Source organism: Phacochoerus africanus, chromosome 6 (assembly GCF_016906955.1).
Source record: "Phacochoerus africanus isolate WHEZ1 chromosome 6, ROS_Pafr_v1, whole genome shotgun sequence".
Taxonomy (NCBI): domain Eukaryota; kingdom Metazoa; phylum Chordata; class Mammalia; order Artiodactyla; family Suidae; genus Phacochoerus; species Phacochoerus africanus.
The window spans coordinates 97,314,341-97,330,726 of NC_062549.1; the positions used below are offsets into that span (position 1 = coordinate 97,314,341).

Sequence of the window (16,386 nt, forward strand, 5' to 3'; positions counted from 1 at the left end):
TAAAAATCGCCAATATATGGGAATGATGTAAACCTACATTTGGAACTTAGTAAAACAAGCACAGATGAGTACGTGAGGAAGTTGGGAAGTAAACACATAGCTACAGAAATAGAGGTGGAGATATGGGTGGACCTGGGTTTGGTTAGGAATGAATCAGTCCACCCTACAGAGGAGGATGGCTCCTCCCTGGATGGATCTGCTATAAAAAGGCCATTATCCCAGACTTCAGCACCCAGCAAGCTCCTTCAGGCTACATTCTCCTCGCTCTTCTGGTGAAGGAAGTAAGTAGGAGAGAATACATCTAACCTTGTCTACTTGTTAAGCAAGGAGGAGATCTGAATGCGTAGATACTCTGAGGCAAAAAGTTCTGAATGCTTGGGGTCCTTTATTATTAGTGGCAATGTTACTAAAATTTATTTTGATATATAAGAAAAATATGGGCATAAATTTGCTTTCCTTGCGGCTACTCTCTTAATGTTGCTGGATTACCTATTCGTTCATTCATTGAAAATATATGTATATTAATTACCTTTCTATTTGCTAAGTGCTGCTCTTGGGTCATTCGACAACAGTGAACAACATAAACTCCCTGCTCTTGGGAGTTTACACATAGTAGGGGGAGACATTCAGTAAACAATAAATGAATAAGCATTTCAAACAGTGGAGAAAATAAGAAAAGACACTGTTACTATGCTGTACAGCAGAGATAGACAGAACACTGTAAGTCAACCACACTCTAATAAAAAAATGAGAGTAATATAGTAAAGTAACAGAAGGTAAGTTCTTTAGATTGGATGGATAGGCAAGGCCTCTCTGGGAAATTACCTTTTGAGCAGAAATCTTAATGACAGAACAAAATAGTTGAGGCAAATGAAAAGGCAGAACCTTCTAAAGCAGGAGTTTAAACTTGTTTTGAAGAACAAAAAGAAGCTAGTGTGCCTGGGGCATATTTAACAAATAGGAACAGTGGTATATGTTGACATCACAAAGCTAGCCAGGCATAGAGCATGTAAAGAGGGGCATAGTAGAATTTGTACATTTTAAGTATATGAGTAGCCATTGGAGAGAATTAAGCAGCAGAGGCAGAAAGACTGTTCTGAGTTGCTATGTGGGAAACAGGATAATAGGCACTATTGGGAGCAAGGAGATGGAGGTTAGATGATAGATGACTGGGTAATGGAAATAGTGGGAAGTAATTCTGCACTCAAGCCCAAGTCTAGAAGTTATGCAGAATTCCAGTCTTTCCTTCACACCACACTGATTCATCACCCTGTGCAGTCAACTCTGCCTATGAGACAGGCCAACCCACCTGCCTCCCTGTCCACCACCACTATCCTGATCAAGGCTATCTTCACTCCCACTTCTATTACATGAAAATACAAAAATTTATTCATTCATTTCTACTGAAAGATATCTGGGTTGTTTCCATTTGGGGAAGCATTGGAAATAATGGGACTCTGAACATTTTTGTGCATGATTTTTGATTACAAATAACTGTATGTATATTTCTAATAGGAATATCTTTAGGAGTAAATTGCTAGGTCTTAGGTACTACTTAATAATTTTTGAAAGCATTTCTGCCAGTTTATGTTGCCTTCTAGCAGTGAATGAAAGATGCAGTTTCTCAAATCCTCACCACAATTTGCTATTAGGAAGTTCTTTGTCGTTCTTGTCTTTTAGTCATTTTGGTGGGGGTCCTACTGTTACATATTGTAACTTTATTTTGTATTCCCTGGTGATTAATAAGGTTGAGAACTTTTTACATTTATTAGCCATCTGGATATCCTATTTTGTAATGTTTCTCTGCTCTCTATCCATTTTTCTATTATGTTTTCTGTATTTTTGTATTGACTTATGGGAGTTACTTTTATATTCAGGACAGGGCCTTTTATTGGTTAAATGTGTTACATACATCCTCCTATTCAGTGGCTTTCCTTCTCCCCTTTAATAGAGTTTTTGGATGAACAGAGATTCCTATTTTTAATGCAGTCCAATTATCAGTCTTTTTCTTTATGATTAATACCTTTAAGTTCTATTTAAGAAGTATTTTTCTACCCCAATTCTTGAACATATTCTATGCTGTCATCTTTTATCTTTTACATTTAAAAATCCATCTGGGAACAAATTCATTTTTCCATATGAGAAATCAATTAATCCAGAAACATTTATTGAAAAGACTTTTTAGGGTCGCACCTGCAGCATAAGGAAGTTCCCAGGCTAGGAGTAGAATCAGAGCTACAGCTGCCTGCCTGTGTCACAGCCACAGCAACGCCATGTCTCAGCCCGTGTCTTTGACCTACACCACAGCCCATGGCAACGCCAGATCTTTAACCCACCAAGTGAGGCCAGGGATCAAACCCACATCCTCATGGATCCTAGTCGGGTTTGTTAACCACTGAGCCATGAAGGGAACTCCCACAGTCTTTTTCATCTATCAGATGTGCATAATGATATAGGTCTTATTTTAGATCTTAGATTTCATTTATCTACATATTTATCTTTGCATCAATGTCATGCTGTCATCTTTTGACATCTGGTATGTTCACAAACTTCGTCTTCTTCAACACTGTCCTGGCTAATCTTGGCCTCTACATTCTCATATAAAATTCAGGCACTGCCTTATCAATATTTATTTTCAAAAAACTTCACAGATTCTGAATAAAATTTTATTGCATATAAAGATGTTTGGGGAAATCTGACATCTTAACAATGTTGACACTTTCAACCATTAACAAGGTATATAATCTTCTACTCATCGAAATCTCCTTTAATTCTTCAATATAATATGTACAGCTTTCTCAGTACAGATCTTTCATCTCTTTCATTAGATATATTCCTAAGAATCTCCTGACTTTTTATACTTTTGTAAATAGCATCATTTCTTATTGCAACTTCCAATTGTTTCCCGATTTTGTTTAGAAACACGATTTAGTTTTGTATATTTATCTTGTACCCAGCAACATTGTTAATTTTATTTATTCTAATACTTTAGCTATACATTTAAAAAATTTTTCCACATACAAAAGTCACATCATTCTCTGAGTAATGATAGTTTTATTACTTCCTTTCCAATTATTCTTTTTATTCTTTGTTGCAACTGTTGCTCTGGCTAGGACCTTTAATACAATGCTGAATAGGATATTAGTGGGGATATTTATTTCATTCCCAAACTCAGAAAGAAAATCTTTCAACATTTCACCATTATATAAGAAGTTTTTGGAGTTCCTGCTGTGGCACAACAGTATTGGCAGTCTCGGAAGTGCTGGGATATGGGTTTGGTCCCCAGTCCAGCACAGTGTGTTGAGGATCCAGTATTGTCACAGCTGCAACTTAGGTTTGCAACTGCAGGTCGGGTCTGATCCCTGGCCTGGGAACTCCATATGCCTCAGGGTGGCCAAAAGTGAAAAAAATAAAATGAAGTTTCTTTAACATTTTTGTAGATATAATTGATACATTTTACCTATAACTCAAAATTAATGTTGGATTTTATCAAATGGTTTTTTGCATCTTTTGAGAGATCCATAAAATATTTTCCCATTATTCTATCAAAGTACTTAATTGATCAGTTCTCAAATGTTGAAGCAAACTTGAATTTTTGGATTAAAACTTAGTTAAGTATGATGTATATTCTTTTTGTACAACAGTGGATTCAGTGTTATTTTCACTGGAAAATAATTTACAATTATTTTCTTTCAGACTTTTGCATCTATATTTATGAAAGAAACTATTTTTTTTCTGTCATAAATTTGATTTGCAATCATCCCCTCCCTCCAGTAAGGAATATATATTCATTTAAAATTTAATTTCTTTAATAAATATAGGAATAATTAGGTTTTCTATATCTTGTCAAATAAATTAATGTGTGAACAAACTAAGAATCAAAATAAAGATTATCCCTGGAGGTATCAATTTGTTAGTCATCAGAGAGACAGAATCTGAAGTCAAAGGACCCAATGAGATTGAAAAGTGAATAGACATATTAAAAGAGGTCAAGAACATGGGCCATGGGGATTTCCAACATTTTAAGATTGAGCAGAAGATGAGAGGTTAAAAAAGAATACTAAAAAGGAGCAGCCAATAGATAAGAGGAATATCAGGAGAATGTCGTCTTGAGATTCAAGAAATAAATAGACAAAAATGCCACGAAGAAGGGAATAGTTAACTCTACACCACACCAAGAGGCTGAGTAAGATGAGGAGAAAGAGGAACCAACCATTGTTTTTAGCAACTTGGAAAACATAAGTTATTTGACACAAATCAGTTTCAAGTGCTTTGAGGACAGAAAATTGAGAGGACTGGGTTAACATTTTTTTTTTTAAGAGAAATGAAGCACAAAAAATGAAGAATCTTTGCTAAGAAAATAAACCATTTGAAAGAAAGAAAGAAACTATTCATTAGGAGAGTTGAATGGAATGCAACATCCTGGTGGAGGGGGAGCTATTGGTTCAAGGGAAGGTCTTCAAGATGGGACAAACTCCAGTATGTTTCTCTTATGGATCAAAATTAGTTACTAGAAAAGGCAATAGTGTGGAAGTAGGAAAAGTGACCAATTTGGGGATATTTTTAAAGTACACTCTATATCCCATCACTTGTGATGGATCAGGATGGAAGATAATGTGAGAAAAAGAAAAAAAAAAATATATATATATATATATCTGGGTCACTTTGCTGTATAGCAGAAATTAGAAGAACATTATAAATCAACTATAATATAAATAGATACATAAATAAAGCACACTCAATAAAACATGTTGATGAATTACATATGGGATGTGAGAAAAAGGAGAACCAAGACTAATTCCCAGGTCTATGGCTTGAGCAATCAGCGAGATAGGGATAACTGGGGAGGAGAGGGTGCCGGGTAAAGTAGGTGGAAATCAAGACTTCTCTCTTGAGCACGGTAGGTTTAAGATCTCTACTAGGCCCAAGGAGAAATATTTAACAGGTGTTTAGACATGAACATGTCAAGTATAGAAGAGAATCTATGGCTGGATACATAAACTTGGGAGTTGTCAACCTATACATAGGATTTAAAGTTATAGGGCTAGAAGAGACACTCCTCCCAAGGAGTAGAGAAAAGAAAATAAGGAGTGACTCTCAGCAATGAACATTAGGGGCTGGAAGAGGAGACAGGAGAAAATAGGCAGTGAGGTTGGAAGAGAAACAAGAGAGTGTGGGTCTCAGAAGGAGGATGTAGCCACCTGAATCAAATGCTGCTATTAAGCAATATGTGAAATGAAAATGGATAGTTGGATATGGTAAAAAGCATTCTTTATCTTCATAAGAATTTTAGTGGATTTTTGAGATAGAAAGATTATTTGAATAAAAGAAAATAGGAAGTGAAAAAAAGTCTATTTTTGAGGAGTTTGCTATACAAAAGAAAAGATAAATGAAGTGATATCTAACAGAAAATGTAGGATGGGGGGTGGTGATATTAATAAGAGACACTTCAGCATGAATACACGAGGAAGGGCATGATCTAAGAGAGAAAAAGAAATTGATGACATAGGAGAAAAAGAGGACAACTGCAAAAGGAAAGTATTTAAATAGGTGAGAGAGTGGGATCCAATGCTAAAATAGAGGAGAGAAGCATAGACAGTTTATCCACCAAAACAGCAGTGAAGGTTAAGGTATGTGGATACAAATGCAATAAGTTGGGTGAGTAGATATTTGGAAAATGAAATTCTTTTCTAGTGGCTTCTAAGATTTCAATGAAATAAAAATCATGGTCATCTTCTGAGATAAAGGAAAGGAAGAAGCTGTTGGGAGTTGTTGCCAGTGAGTACAAGAAAGAATAGGACAAAACATAGAGGTGTATGCAAGGAGAAATGATGGAGATTAACTATAATGTCTAATCAAGGTAAAAATGGAACTGAATACATAAAGCAATACGATACAATAGCGAGGTTCAAAGAATTATTAAAGTATGGGTACAAAAGAAGTCAGAGAGTAAATCCTTGAGACTGAGATTCTGGAGACAGTGCAATTATAATTAACTTCAGGTCTGAAATATCACCACAAATAACAGCACCTGAAAAAAATCTTAAAATCTTAGGTGTGTTTTCACAAAAGGCATATAGGAGTTCCCTTTGTGGCTTAGCAGGTTAAGAACCCGACTAGTATCCATAAGGATACAGGTTCAATCCCTGGCCTCACTCAACGGGTTAAGGATCCGGCATTGGTTCAAGTTGTGATCTAAGATGAGGCTCCTATCTACTGTTGCTCAGTCTATGGCATAGGCAGACTGCTGCAGCTCCGATTTTGACCCCTAGCCTGAGAACTTCCATATGTCACAAGTGTGGCCCTATAAAGCAAAAACAAAAACAAAAAAAGCGTTTTTTTCAAAAAAAGCATATAACTATTTTTAAATTCAATCTTTATAATTTGTCCTTTAATCAGACCAAGTCTGGCTTATTTTACATCTACTGTAATCAATGATAAAATTATGTTTAATACTATTTCCTCATTTTATATTTTCCTTCTTATTTCCTTCTTTTCTGCCTTCCAAAGAATTGATCAAGTTTTTTTAATTCCCTTTTTTCCCTTTTTTCTTATCTAAATTCTCCAGAAGTTATAAATTCTATTGTTTTAGTGCTTACTCATAAACTTACCAAAATACATATTTAACCATGCCAAAAATTAATCAATGACTATTTCCTCTTGTAAAAAAAAATCTAAAGTCCATAAATGCTATAGATCTGACTACTAAGTAAAGTTTTTCACACCGTTATTTCCTATGCCTTCCAAGTCCTCAGTGAAATAAAAATCAAGGACAATTTCTGCCTGGTTTTATAAGTCCTAAAGTATTCATTGTAATGCTTTTAAACAATAAATGCTTGTTTAGATTTGCTGACATGCTTAAGAAATCCTTTGTTAACCAATGAAATAAACTCAACATTCCTTAAATATTATTCTTTAAAGAGCAAAATGAGAGCTAATCAAAAAGAAAGTTTAATAATATAGAAAATTTATGAAAGCTATTTGATCCAATTGAAACTTTTAAAATAAAATGTAAAAGGTACAAAGTCATTCTCTCCAATCAAAACAAAACAAAGCAAGTAAACTGAGAGGATGTTTGCTGACTGTCTCAGCCATCTGGCAAACTGGCTTTAAGGAAGTAATTTTTTTGACACACAGATCATTTAGCAAATTAACTTTTAGAGCATTGATTTTTAGCAAATTGTTACAAACAAATTTTCCTGCTTCTCACCAGTACCTTTTCTAAAACCTGCTATTAACTATGGTCAGATCGACAAAAGGCTGTCTTATTCACAGCACATTAGGTTCTGTGAGAGTAAATCCGGCTGTGAGGAGTTCCTGCTGTGGCTCAGTGGTTAACGAATCTGACTAGGAACAATGGGGTTGCAGGTTTGATCCCTGGCCTTGCTCAGTGGGTTAAGGATCCCATGTTGCTGTGGCTGTGGCATAGGCCAGCGGCTACAGCTCCGATGAGACCCCTAGCCTGGGAATCTCCATATGCCACACTGGCCCTAGGAAAGACAAAAAAAAATCCTGCTGTGAATGAGTTCAAAGCCAAAATGTTGGCACTTTTAATAATTCAGTCAAACTCTGTATTGATCTTCATTATTAGAAAATGAATAGAGTTTTTCATGGCCATCTCCCTTGTTTAAAGTTGGACTATAAAGTGAAGGATGTACATTTGAAAATGTGAAAATTCACTAGAATAATTTATATGACCTATAAAATTTTTAAAAATATAAGGGAAAGTACTTTTTAATTCTTTCTAGATTCACCAATACCTTCAAAAGATGTCTAGTCTTCTGGAAAACATCATTGCCATCATTGAACTATTCCACAAGTATTCAAAAACAGATAAGGAGACGGACACATTGAGCAAAAAAGAACTGAAGGAACTTCTGGAAGTGGAGTTTCGGCCCGTCCTGAAGGTAAAAGATATCTTCCAAAATTAAAGAGTATGTCATTTGTCTGTATAAAAAATTGATCAAAATACTGCTATGAAATCTTTCTGAGTGTTCACTTTTTAAAGAGGATAAATAATCTTCTTTCAAAACAGATATAACCTGTTTGCCTTCTTTATACCTATACTATACACAACCACACGACAGACCCTGCTTCTAAAAAGAAAAAAAGTGTATATATACATATAAGAAATTAAAAAGAACTAATTAATCATAACATTTCCCATAATTTTAAGACGGTAAACAGGGCATGCATAAAAGATGATTCAGTTGTGCAATATATAAAATATTGACATTTTAAAAAAGAGTAAAAAGAAGAACTTTCCCATCAAATTCTTTCCGCCATAATATTAATGCATAATTTTAAGTTCTTTAAGAACACTATTCAAGACTTCCCTGCTAAGTCAGGATGAGATAAATAATAAGAAAAAACGGGGTTCTACTTCTCTAGACCTAGAACTCACATTTGCTAAATTAACTTGTATTATTTAAATGACCTCTTGAGTCAGACTGATGTAAACGGACACTGTTTTCAAACTATACAGAATCCGGATGACCCAGATACAACTGATGTCTTCATGCACATCCTTGATGTAGACCACAACAAGAAGATAGATTTCACCGAGTTTTTTCTGATGGTATTCAAGTTGGCTCAAGCATATTATGTTTCCACACGAAGACAGAATTTCCAGAAATCAGGGAGAAAGCAGAAGTATAGACACCATTATGGAGATGAAGAAGGTGATACAGAAGAAGAGCATAGAGAGGAAAAAAATACAAAGTCCAGACATTCAAGAAGGAGGGAAGAAAAGGAACAGGAAAGATCAAAGAGTGAAAAACTAAAAGGGAGAAGCAAACACAAGGTTAATTCTGAAAGTCAAGAAACAAGAAATACTAGATCTGATGTGAGACAAAGCCATGAAAATAAGAAACCACACCATAAGTCTAGGGAGGAAAAAAGGAGAAGGTCAAGCTCTCCTGAAATAAAAAAAGAACAGAAGAATTCAAGTCAGAGCAGGAGCAGGGAAAACGAGGGAAAAAAATATGAACACTATTACGAAAAAAAAATCAGAGGACAAGCAAAAGGGATGGACTCAGAATACGAAAAAGCTTATCAACTAACTGATGAAAGGGTAAATGTGGGCAGAGATTCTGATTCGAAAGTAAGGCCACAGCAGAGAGACAGAGCCAGTGAAACAAATACAGGTGAAGGACGCTACGAAAAAACAGGGAAACAAGAGCCCACCGCCCAGGCAACGGCAGGGAGACACAGGGAACCCAGCATCGGCCAGGCCAGCGACAGCGAGGGCCTCTCCGACCACTCAGGGAGACACGCGCCCACCACCCAGGCAGCGGCAGGGTCCGGCGTGAGGGGCCAACATGGGTCTCCCCACGGCCAGTCCGGGGACAGCGCTAGGCACGCCGAGGCCCGCCGGTCCCGGGCCGAAGCCCACCAGCCGGCGGGCTCTAGCCACGCGGAGTCAGGATCCCGCACCCCCCAGCGCCAGGGGCGCGGCCACGAGCAGGCCAGAGACAGCTCAAGGCACTCCCGGGCTGCACAGGGACACAGCTCCACCGAGTCCGGCAGCGGGAGACACAGGGAACCCAGCATCGGCCAGGCCAGCGACAGCGAGGGCCTCTCCGACCACTCAGGGAGACACGCGCCCACCACCCAGGCAGCGGCAGGGTCCGGCGTGAGGGGCCAACATGGGTCTCCCCACGGCCAGTCCGGGGACAGCGCTAGGCACGCCGAGGCCCGCCGGTCCCGGGCCGAAGCCCACCAGCCGGCGGGCTCTAGCCACGCGGAGTCAGGATCCCGCACCCCCCAGCGCCAGGGGCGCGGCCACGAGCAGGCCAGAGACAGCTCAAGGCACTCCCGGGCTGCACAGGGACACAGCTCCACCGAGTCCAGCAGCGGGAGACACAGGGAACCCAGCATCGGCCAGGCCAGCGACAGCGAGGGCCTCTCCGACCACTCAGGGAGACACGCGCCCACCACCAGGCAGCGGCAGGGTCCGGCGTGAGGGGCCAACATGGGTCTCCCCACGGCCAGTCCGGGGACAGCGCTAGGCACGCCGAGGCCCGCCGGTCCCGGGCCGAAGCCCACCAGCCGGCGGGCTCTAGCCACGCGGAGTCAGGATCCCGCACCCCCCAGCGCCAGGGGCGCGGCCACGAGCAGGCCAGAGACAGCTCAAGGCACTCCCGGGCTGCACAGGGACACAGCTCCACCGAGTCCGGCAGCGGGGAGACACAGGGAACCCAGCATCGGCCAGGCCAGCGACAGCGAGGGCCTCTCCGACCACTCAGGGAGACACGCGCCCACCACCCAGGCAGCGGCAGGGTCCGGCGTGAGGGGCCAACATGGGTCTCCCCACGGCCAGTCCGGGGACAGCGCTAGGCACGCCGAGGCCCGCCGGTCCCGGGCCGAAGCCCACCAGCCGGCGGGCTCTAGCCACGCGGAGTCAGGATCCCGCACCCCCCAGCGCCAGGGGCGCGGCCACGAGCAGGCCAGAGACAGCTCAAGGCACTCCCGGGCTGCACAGGGACACAGCTCCACCGAGTCCGGCAGCGGGAGACACAGGGAACCCAGCATCGGCCAGGCCAGCGACAGCGAGGGCCTCTCCGACCACTCAGGGAGACACGCGCCCACCACCCAGGCAGCGGCAGGGTCCGGCGTGAGGGGCCAACATGGGTCTCCCCACGGCCAGTCCGGGGACAGCGCTAGGCACGCCGAGGCCCGCCGGTCCCGGGCCGAAGCCCACCAGCCGGCGGGCTCTAGCCACGCGGAGTCAGGATCCCGCACCCCCCAGCGCCAGGGGCGCGGCCACGAGCAGGCCAGAGACAGCTCAAGGCACTCCCGGGGCTGCACAGGGACACAGCTCCACCGAGTCCGGCAGCGGGAGACACAGGGAACCCAGCATCGGCCAGGCCAGCGACAGCGAGGGCCTCTCCGACCACTCAGGGAGACACGCGCCCACCACCCAGGCAGCGGCAGGGTCCCGGCGTGAGGGGCCAACATGGGTCTCCCCACGGCCAGTCCGGGGACAGCGCTAGGCACGCCGAGGCCCGCCGGTCCCGGGCCGAAGCCCACCAGCCGGCGGGCTCTAGCCACGCGGAGTCAGGATCCCGCACCCCCCAGCGCCAGGGGCGCGGCCACGAGCAGGCCAGAGACAGCTCAAGGCACTCCCGGGCTGCACAGGGACACAGCTCCACCGAGTCCAGCAGCGGGAGACACAGGGAACCCAGCATCGGCCAGGCCAGCGACAGCGAGGGCCTCTCCGACCACTCAGGGAGACACGCGCCCACCACCCAGGCAGCGGCAGGGTCCGGCGTGAGGGGCCAACATGGGTCTCCCCACGGCCAGTCCGGGGACAGCGCTAGGCACGCCGAGGCCCGCCGGTCCCGGGCCGAAGCCCACCAGCCGGCGGGCTCTAGCCACGCGGAGTCAGGATCCCGCACCCCCCCAGCGCCAGGGGCGCGGCCACGAGCAGGCCAGAGACAGCTCAAGGCACTCCCGGGCTGCACAGGGACACAGCTCCACCGAGTCCGGCAGCGGGAGACACAGGGAACCCAGCATCGGCCAGGCCAGCGACAGCGAGGGCCTCTCCGACCACTCAGGGAGACACGCGCCCACCACCCAGCAGCGGCAGGGTCCGGCGTGAGGGGCCAACATGGGTCTCCCCACGGCCAGTCCGGGGACAGCGCTAGGCACGCCGAGGCCCGCCGGTCCCGGGCCGAAGCCCACCAGCCGGCGGGCTCTAGCCACGCGGAGTCAGGATCCCGCACCCCCCAGCGCCAGGGGCGCGGCCACGAGCAGGCCAGAGACAGCTCAAGGCACTCCCGGGCTGCACAGGGACACAGCTCCACCGAGTCCGGCAGCGGGAGACACAGGGAACCCAGCATCGGCCAGGCCAGCGACAGCGAGGGCCTCTCCGACCACTCAGGGAGACACGCGCCCACCACCCAGGCAGCGGCAGGGGTCCGGCGTGAGGGGCCAACATGGGTCTCCCCACGGCCAGTCCGGGGACAGCGCTAGGCACGCCGAGGCCCGCCGGTCCCGGGCCGAAGCCCACCAGCCGGCGGGCTCTAGCCACGCGGAGTCAGGATCCCGCACCCCCCAGCGCCAGGGGCGCGGCCACGAGCAGGCCAGAGACAGCTCAAGGCACTCCCGGGCTGCACAGGGACACAGCTCCACCGAGTCCGGCAGCGGGAGACACAGGGAACCCAGCATCGGCCAGGCCAGCGACAGCGAGGGCCTCTCCGACCACTCAGGGAGACACGCGCCCACCACCCAGGCAGCGGCAGGGTCCGGCGTGAGGGGCCAACATGGGTCTCCCCACGGCCAGTCCGGGGACAGCGCTAGGCACGCCGAGGCCCGCCGGTCCCGGGCCGAAGCCCACCAGCCGGCGGGCTCTAGCCACGCGGAGTCAGGATCCCGCACCCCCCAGCGCCAGGGGCGCGGCCACGAGCAGGCCAGAGACAGCTCAAGGCACTCCCGGGCTGCACAGGGACACAGCTCCACCGAGTCCGGCAGCGGGAGACACAGGGAACCCAGCATCGGCCAGGCCAGCGACAGCGAGGGCCTCTCCGACCACTCAGGGAGACACGCGCCCACCACCCAGGCAGCGGCAGGGTCCGGCGTGAGGGGCCAACATGGGTCTCCCCACGGCCAGTCCGGGGACAGCGCTAGGCACGCCGAGGCCCGCCGGTCCCGGGCCGAAGCCCACCAGCCGGCGGGCTCTAGCCACGCGGAGTCAGGATCCCGCACCCCCCAGCGCCAGGGGCGCGGCCACGAGCAGGCCAGAGACAGCTCAAGGCACTCCCGGGCTGCACAGGGACACAGCTCCACCGAGTCCGGCAGCGGGAGACACAGGGAACCCAGCATCGGCCAGGCCAGCGACAGCGAGGGCCTCTCCGACCACTCAGGGAGACACGCGCCCACCACCCAGGCAGCGGCAGGGTCCGGCGTGAGGGGCCAACATGGGTCTCCCCACGGCCAGTCCGGGGACAGCGCTAGGCACGCCGAGGCCCGCCGGTCCCGGGCCGAAGCCCACCAGCCGGCGGGCTCTAGCCACGCGGAGTCAGGATCCCGCACCCCCCAGCGCCAGGGGCGCGGCCACGAGCAGGCCAGAGACAGCTCAAGGCACTCCCGGGCTGCACAGGGACACAGCTCCACCGAGTCCGGCAGCGGGAGACACAGGGAACCCAGCATCGGCCAGGCCAGCGACAGCGAGGGCCTCTCCGACCACTCAGGGAGACACGCGCCCACCACCCAGGCAGCGGCAGGGTCCGGCGTGAGGGGCCAACATGGGTCTCCCCACGGCCAGTCCGGGGACAGCGCTAGGCACGCCGAGGCCCGCCGGTCCCGGGCCGAAGCCCACCAGCCGGCGGGCTCTAGCCCACGCGGAGTCAGGATCCCGCACCCCCCAGCGCCAGGGGCGCGGCCACGAGCAGGCCAGAGACAGCTCAAGGCACTCCCGGGCTGCACAGGGACACAGCTCCACCGAGTCCGGCAGCGGGAGACACAGGGAACCCAGCATCGGCCAGGCCAGCGACAGCGAGGGCCTCTCCGACCACTCAGGGAGACACGCGCCCACCACCCAGGCAGCGGCAGGGTCCGGCGTGAGGGGCCAACATGGGTCTCCCCACGGCCAGTCCGGGGACAGCGCTAGGCACGCCGAGGCCCGCCGGTCCCGGGCCGAAGCCCACCAGCCGGCGGGCTCTAGCCACGCGGAGTCAGGATCCCGCACCCCCCAGCGCCAGGGGCGCGGCCACGAGCAGGCCAGAGACAGCTCAAGGCACTCCCGGGCTGCACAGGGACACAGCTCCACCGAGTCCGGCAGCGGGAGACACAGGGAACCCAGCATCGGCCAGGCCAGCGACAGCGAGGGCCTCTCCGACCACTCAGGGAGACACGCGCCCACCACCCAGGCAGCGGCAGGGTCCGGCGTGAGGGGCCAACATGGGTCTCCCCACGGCCAGTCCGGGGACAGCGCTAGGCACGCCGAGGCCCGCCGGTCCCGGGCCGAAGCCCACCAGCCGGCGGGCTCTAGCCACGCGGAGTCAGGATCCCGCACCCCCCAGCGCCAGGGGCGCGGCCACGAGCAGGCCAGAGACAGCTCAAGGCACTCCCGGGCTGCACAGGGACACAGCTCCACCGAGTCCGGCAGCGGGAGACACAGGGAACCCAGCATCGGCCAGGCCAGCGACAGCGAGGGCCTCTCCGACCACTCAGGGAGACACGCGCCCACCACCCAGGCAGCGGCAGGGTCCGGCGTGAGGGGCCAACATGGGTCTCCCCACGGCCAGTCCGGGGACAGCGCTAGGCACGCCGAGGCCCGCCGGTCCCGGGCCGAAGCCCACCAGCCGGCGGGCTCTAGCCACGCGGAGTCAGGATCCGGCACCCCCCAGCGCCAGGGGCGCGGCCACGAGCAGGCCAGAGACAGCTCAAGGCACTCCCGGGCTGCACAGGGACACAGCTCCACCGAGTCCGCAGCGGGGGAGACACAGGGAACCCAGCATCGGCCAGGCCAGCGACAGCGAGGGCCTCTCCGACCACTCAGGGAGACACGCGCCCACCACCCAGGCAGCGGCAGGGTCCGGCGTGAGGGGCCAACATGGGTCTCCCCACGGCCAGTCCGGGGACAGCGCTAGGCACGCCGAGGCCCGCCGGTCCCGGGCCGAAGCCACCAGCCGGCGGGCTCTAGCCACGCGGAGTCAGGATCCCGCACCCCCCAGCGCCAGGGGCGCGGCCACGAGCAGGCCAGAGACAGCTCAAGGCACTCCCGGGCTGCACAGGGACACAGCTCCACCGAGTCCGGCAGCGGGAGACACAGGGAACCCAGCATCGGCCAGGCCAGCGACAGCGAGGGGCCTCTCCGACCACTCAGGGAGACACGCGCCCACCACCCAGGCAGCGGCAGGGTCCGGCGTGAGGGGCCAACATGGGTCTCCCACGGCCAGTCCGGGGACAGCGCTAGGCACGCCGAGGCCCGCCGGTCCCGGGCCGAAGCCCACCAGCCGGCGGGCTCTAGCCACGCGGAGTCAGGATCCCGCACCCCCCCAGCGCCAGGGGCGCGGCCACGAGCAGGCCAGAGACAGCTCAAGGCACTCCCGGGCTGCACAGGGACACAGCTCCACCGAGTCCAGCAGCGGGAGACACAGGGAACCCAGCATCGGCCAGGCCAGCGACAGCGAGGGCCTCTCCGACCACTCAGGGAGACACGCGCCCACCACCCAGGCAGCGGCAGGGTCCGGCGTGAGGGGCCAACATGGGTCTCCCCACGGCCAGTCCGGGGACAGCGCTAGGCACGCCGAGGCCCGCCGGTCCCGGGCCGAAGCCCACCAGCCGGCGGGCTCTAGCCACGCGGAGTCAGGATCCCGCACCCCCCCAGCGCCAGGGGCGCGGCCACGAGCAGGCCAGAGACAGCTCAAGGCACTCCCGGGCTGCACAGGGACACAGCTCCACCGAGTCCGGCAGCGGGAGACACAGGGAACCCAGCATCGGCCAGGCCAGCGACAGCGAGGGCCTCTCCGACCACTCAGGGAGACACGCGCCCACCACCCAGGCAGCGGCAGGGTCCGGCGTGAGGGGCCAACATGGGTCTCCCCACGGCCAGTCCGGGGACAGCGCTAGGCACGCCGAGGCCCGCCGGTCCCGGGCCGAAGCCCACCAGCCGGCGGGCTCTAGCCACGCGGAGTCAGGATCCCGCACCCCCCAGCGCCAGGGGCGCGGCCACGAGCAGGCCAGAGACAGCTCAAGGCACTCCCGGGCTGCACAGGGACACAGCTCCACCGAGTCCAGCAGCGGGAGACACAGGGAACCCAGCATCGGCCAGGCCAGCGACAGCGAGGGCCTCTCCGACCACTCAGGGAGACACGCGCCCACCACCCAGGCAGCGGCAGGGTCCGGCGTGAGGGGCCAACATGGGTCTCCCCACGGCCAGTCCGGGGACAGCGCTAGGCACGCCGAGGCCCGCCGGTCCCGGGCCGAAGCCCACCAGCCGGCGGGCTCTAGCCACGCGGAGTCAGGATCCCGCACCCCCCAGCGCCAGGGGCGCGGGCCACGAGCAGGCCAGAGACAGCTCAAGGCACTCCCGGGCTGCACAGGGACACAGCTCCACCGAGTCCGGCAGCGGGAGACACAGGGAACCCAGCATCGGCCAGGCCAGCGACAGCGAGGGGCCTCTCCGACCACTCAGGGAGACACGCGCCCACCACCCAGGCAGCGGCAGGGTCCGGCGTGAGGGGCCAACATGGGTCTCCCCACGGCCAGTCCGGGGACAGCGCTAGGCACGCCGAGGCCCGCCGGGTCCCGGGCCGAAGCCCACCAGCCGGCGGGCTCTAGCCACGCGGAGTCAGGATCCCGCACCCCCCAGCGCCAGGGGCGCGGCCACGAGCAGGCCAGAGACAGCTCAAGGCACTCCCGGGCTGCACAGGGACACAG

The 16,386-nt window shown here is 52.1% G+C and overlaps 2 protein-coding genes across 2 annotated transcripts; both read left to right on the plus strand.

Moving 5' to 3' along the window:
- Positions 1–244: 244 nt before the first annotated feature.
- Positions 245–10,948, plus strand: LOC125128722 (filaggrin-like). The gene is made up of 4 exons (XM_047782898.1): positions 245–281; positions 7,749–7,907; positions 8,486–9,960; positions 9,994–10,948. The coding sequence occupies exons 2-4, from the start codon at positions 7,770–7,772 to the stop codon at positions 10,946–10,948; spliced, it is 2,568 nt and encodes an 855-aa protein (XP_047638854.1). The 5' UTR covers positions 245–281; positions 7,749–7,769.
- Positions 10,949–11,611: 663 nt separating this feature from the next.
- LOC125128723 (filaggrin-like) lies at positions 11,612–16,186 on the plus strand. The gene is made up of 5 exons (XM_047782899.1): positions 11,612–13,317; positions 13,385–14,561; positions 14,739–14,953; positions 15,021–15,281; positions 15,349–16,186. The coding sequence occupies exons 1-5, from the start codon at positions 11,612–11,614 to the stop codon at positions 16,184–16,186; spliced, it is 4,197 nt and encodes a 1,398-aa protein (XP_047638855.1).
- Positions 16,187–16,386: the final 200 nt, after the last annotated feature.

Bases quoted from the DNA above. Each gene is read 5' to 3' on its own strand.
- LOC125128722 (XM_047782898.1), top strand. From the start codon at position 7,770: ATGTCTAGTCTTCTGGAAAACATCATTGCCATCATTGAACTATTCCAC. The intron at 7,908-8,485 runs GTAAAAGATATC...CAAACTATACAG, and splicing joins AGTTTCGGCCCGTCCTGAAG to AATCCGGATGACCCAGATAC. The intron at 9,961-9,993 runs GTGAGGGGCCAA...CCCCACGGCCAG, and splicing joins AGGCAGCGGCAGGGTCCGGC to TCCGGGGACAGCGCTAGGCA.
- LOC125128723 (XM_047782899.1), top strand. From the start codon at position 11,612: ATGGGTCTCCCCACGGCCAGTCCGGGGACAGCGCTAGGCACGCCGAGG. The intron at 13,318-13,384 runs CCACCAGCCGGC...CCAGGGGCGCGG, and splicing joins CGCCGGTCCCGGGCCGAAGC to CCACGAGCAGGCCAGAGACA. The intron at 14,562-14,738 runs GTCTCCCCACGG...CGGGCTGCACAG, and splicing joins GGCGTGAGGGGCCAACATGG to GGACACAGCTCCACCGAGTC.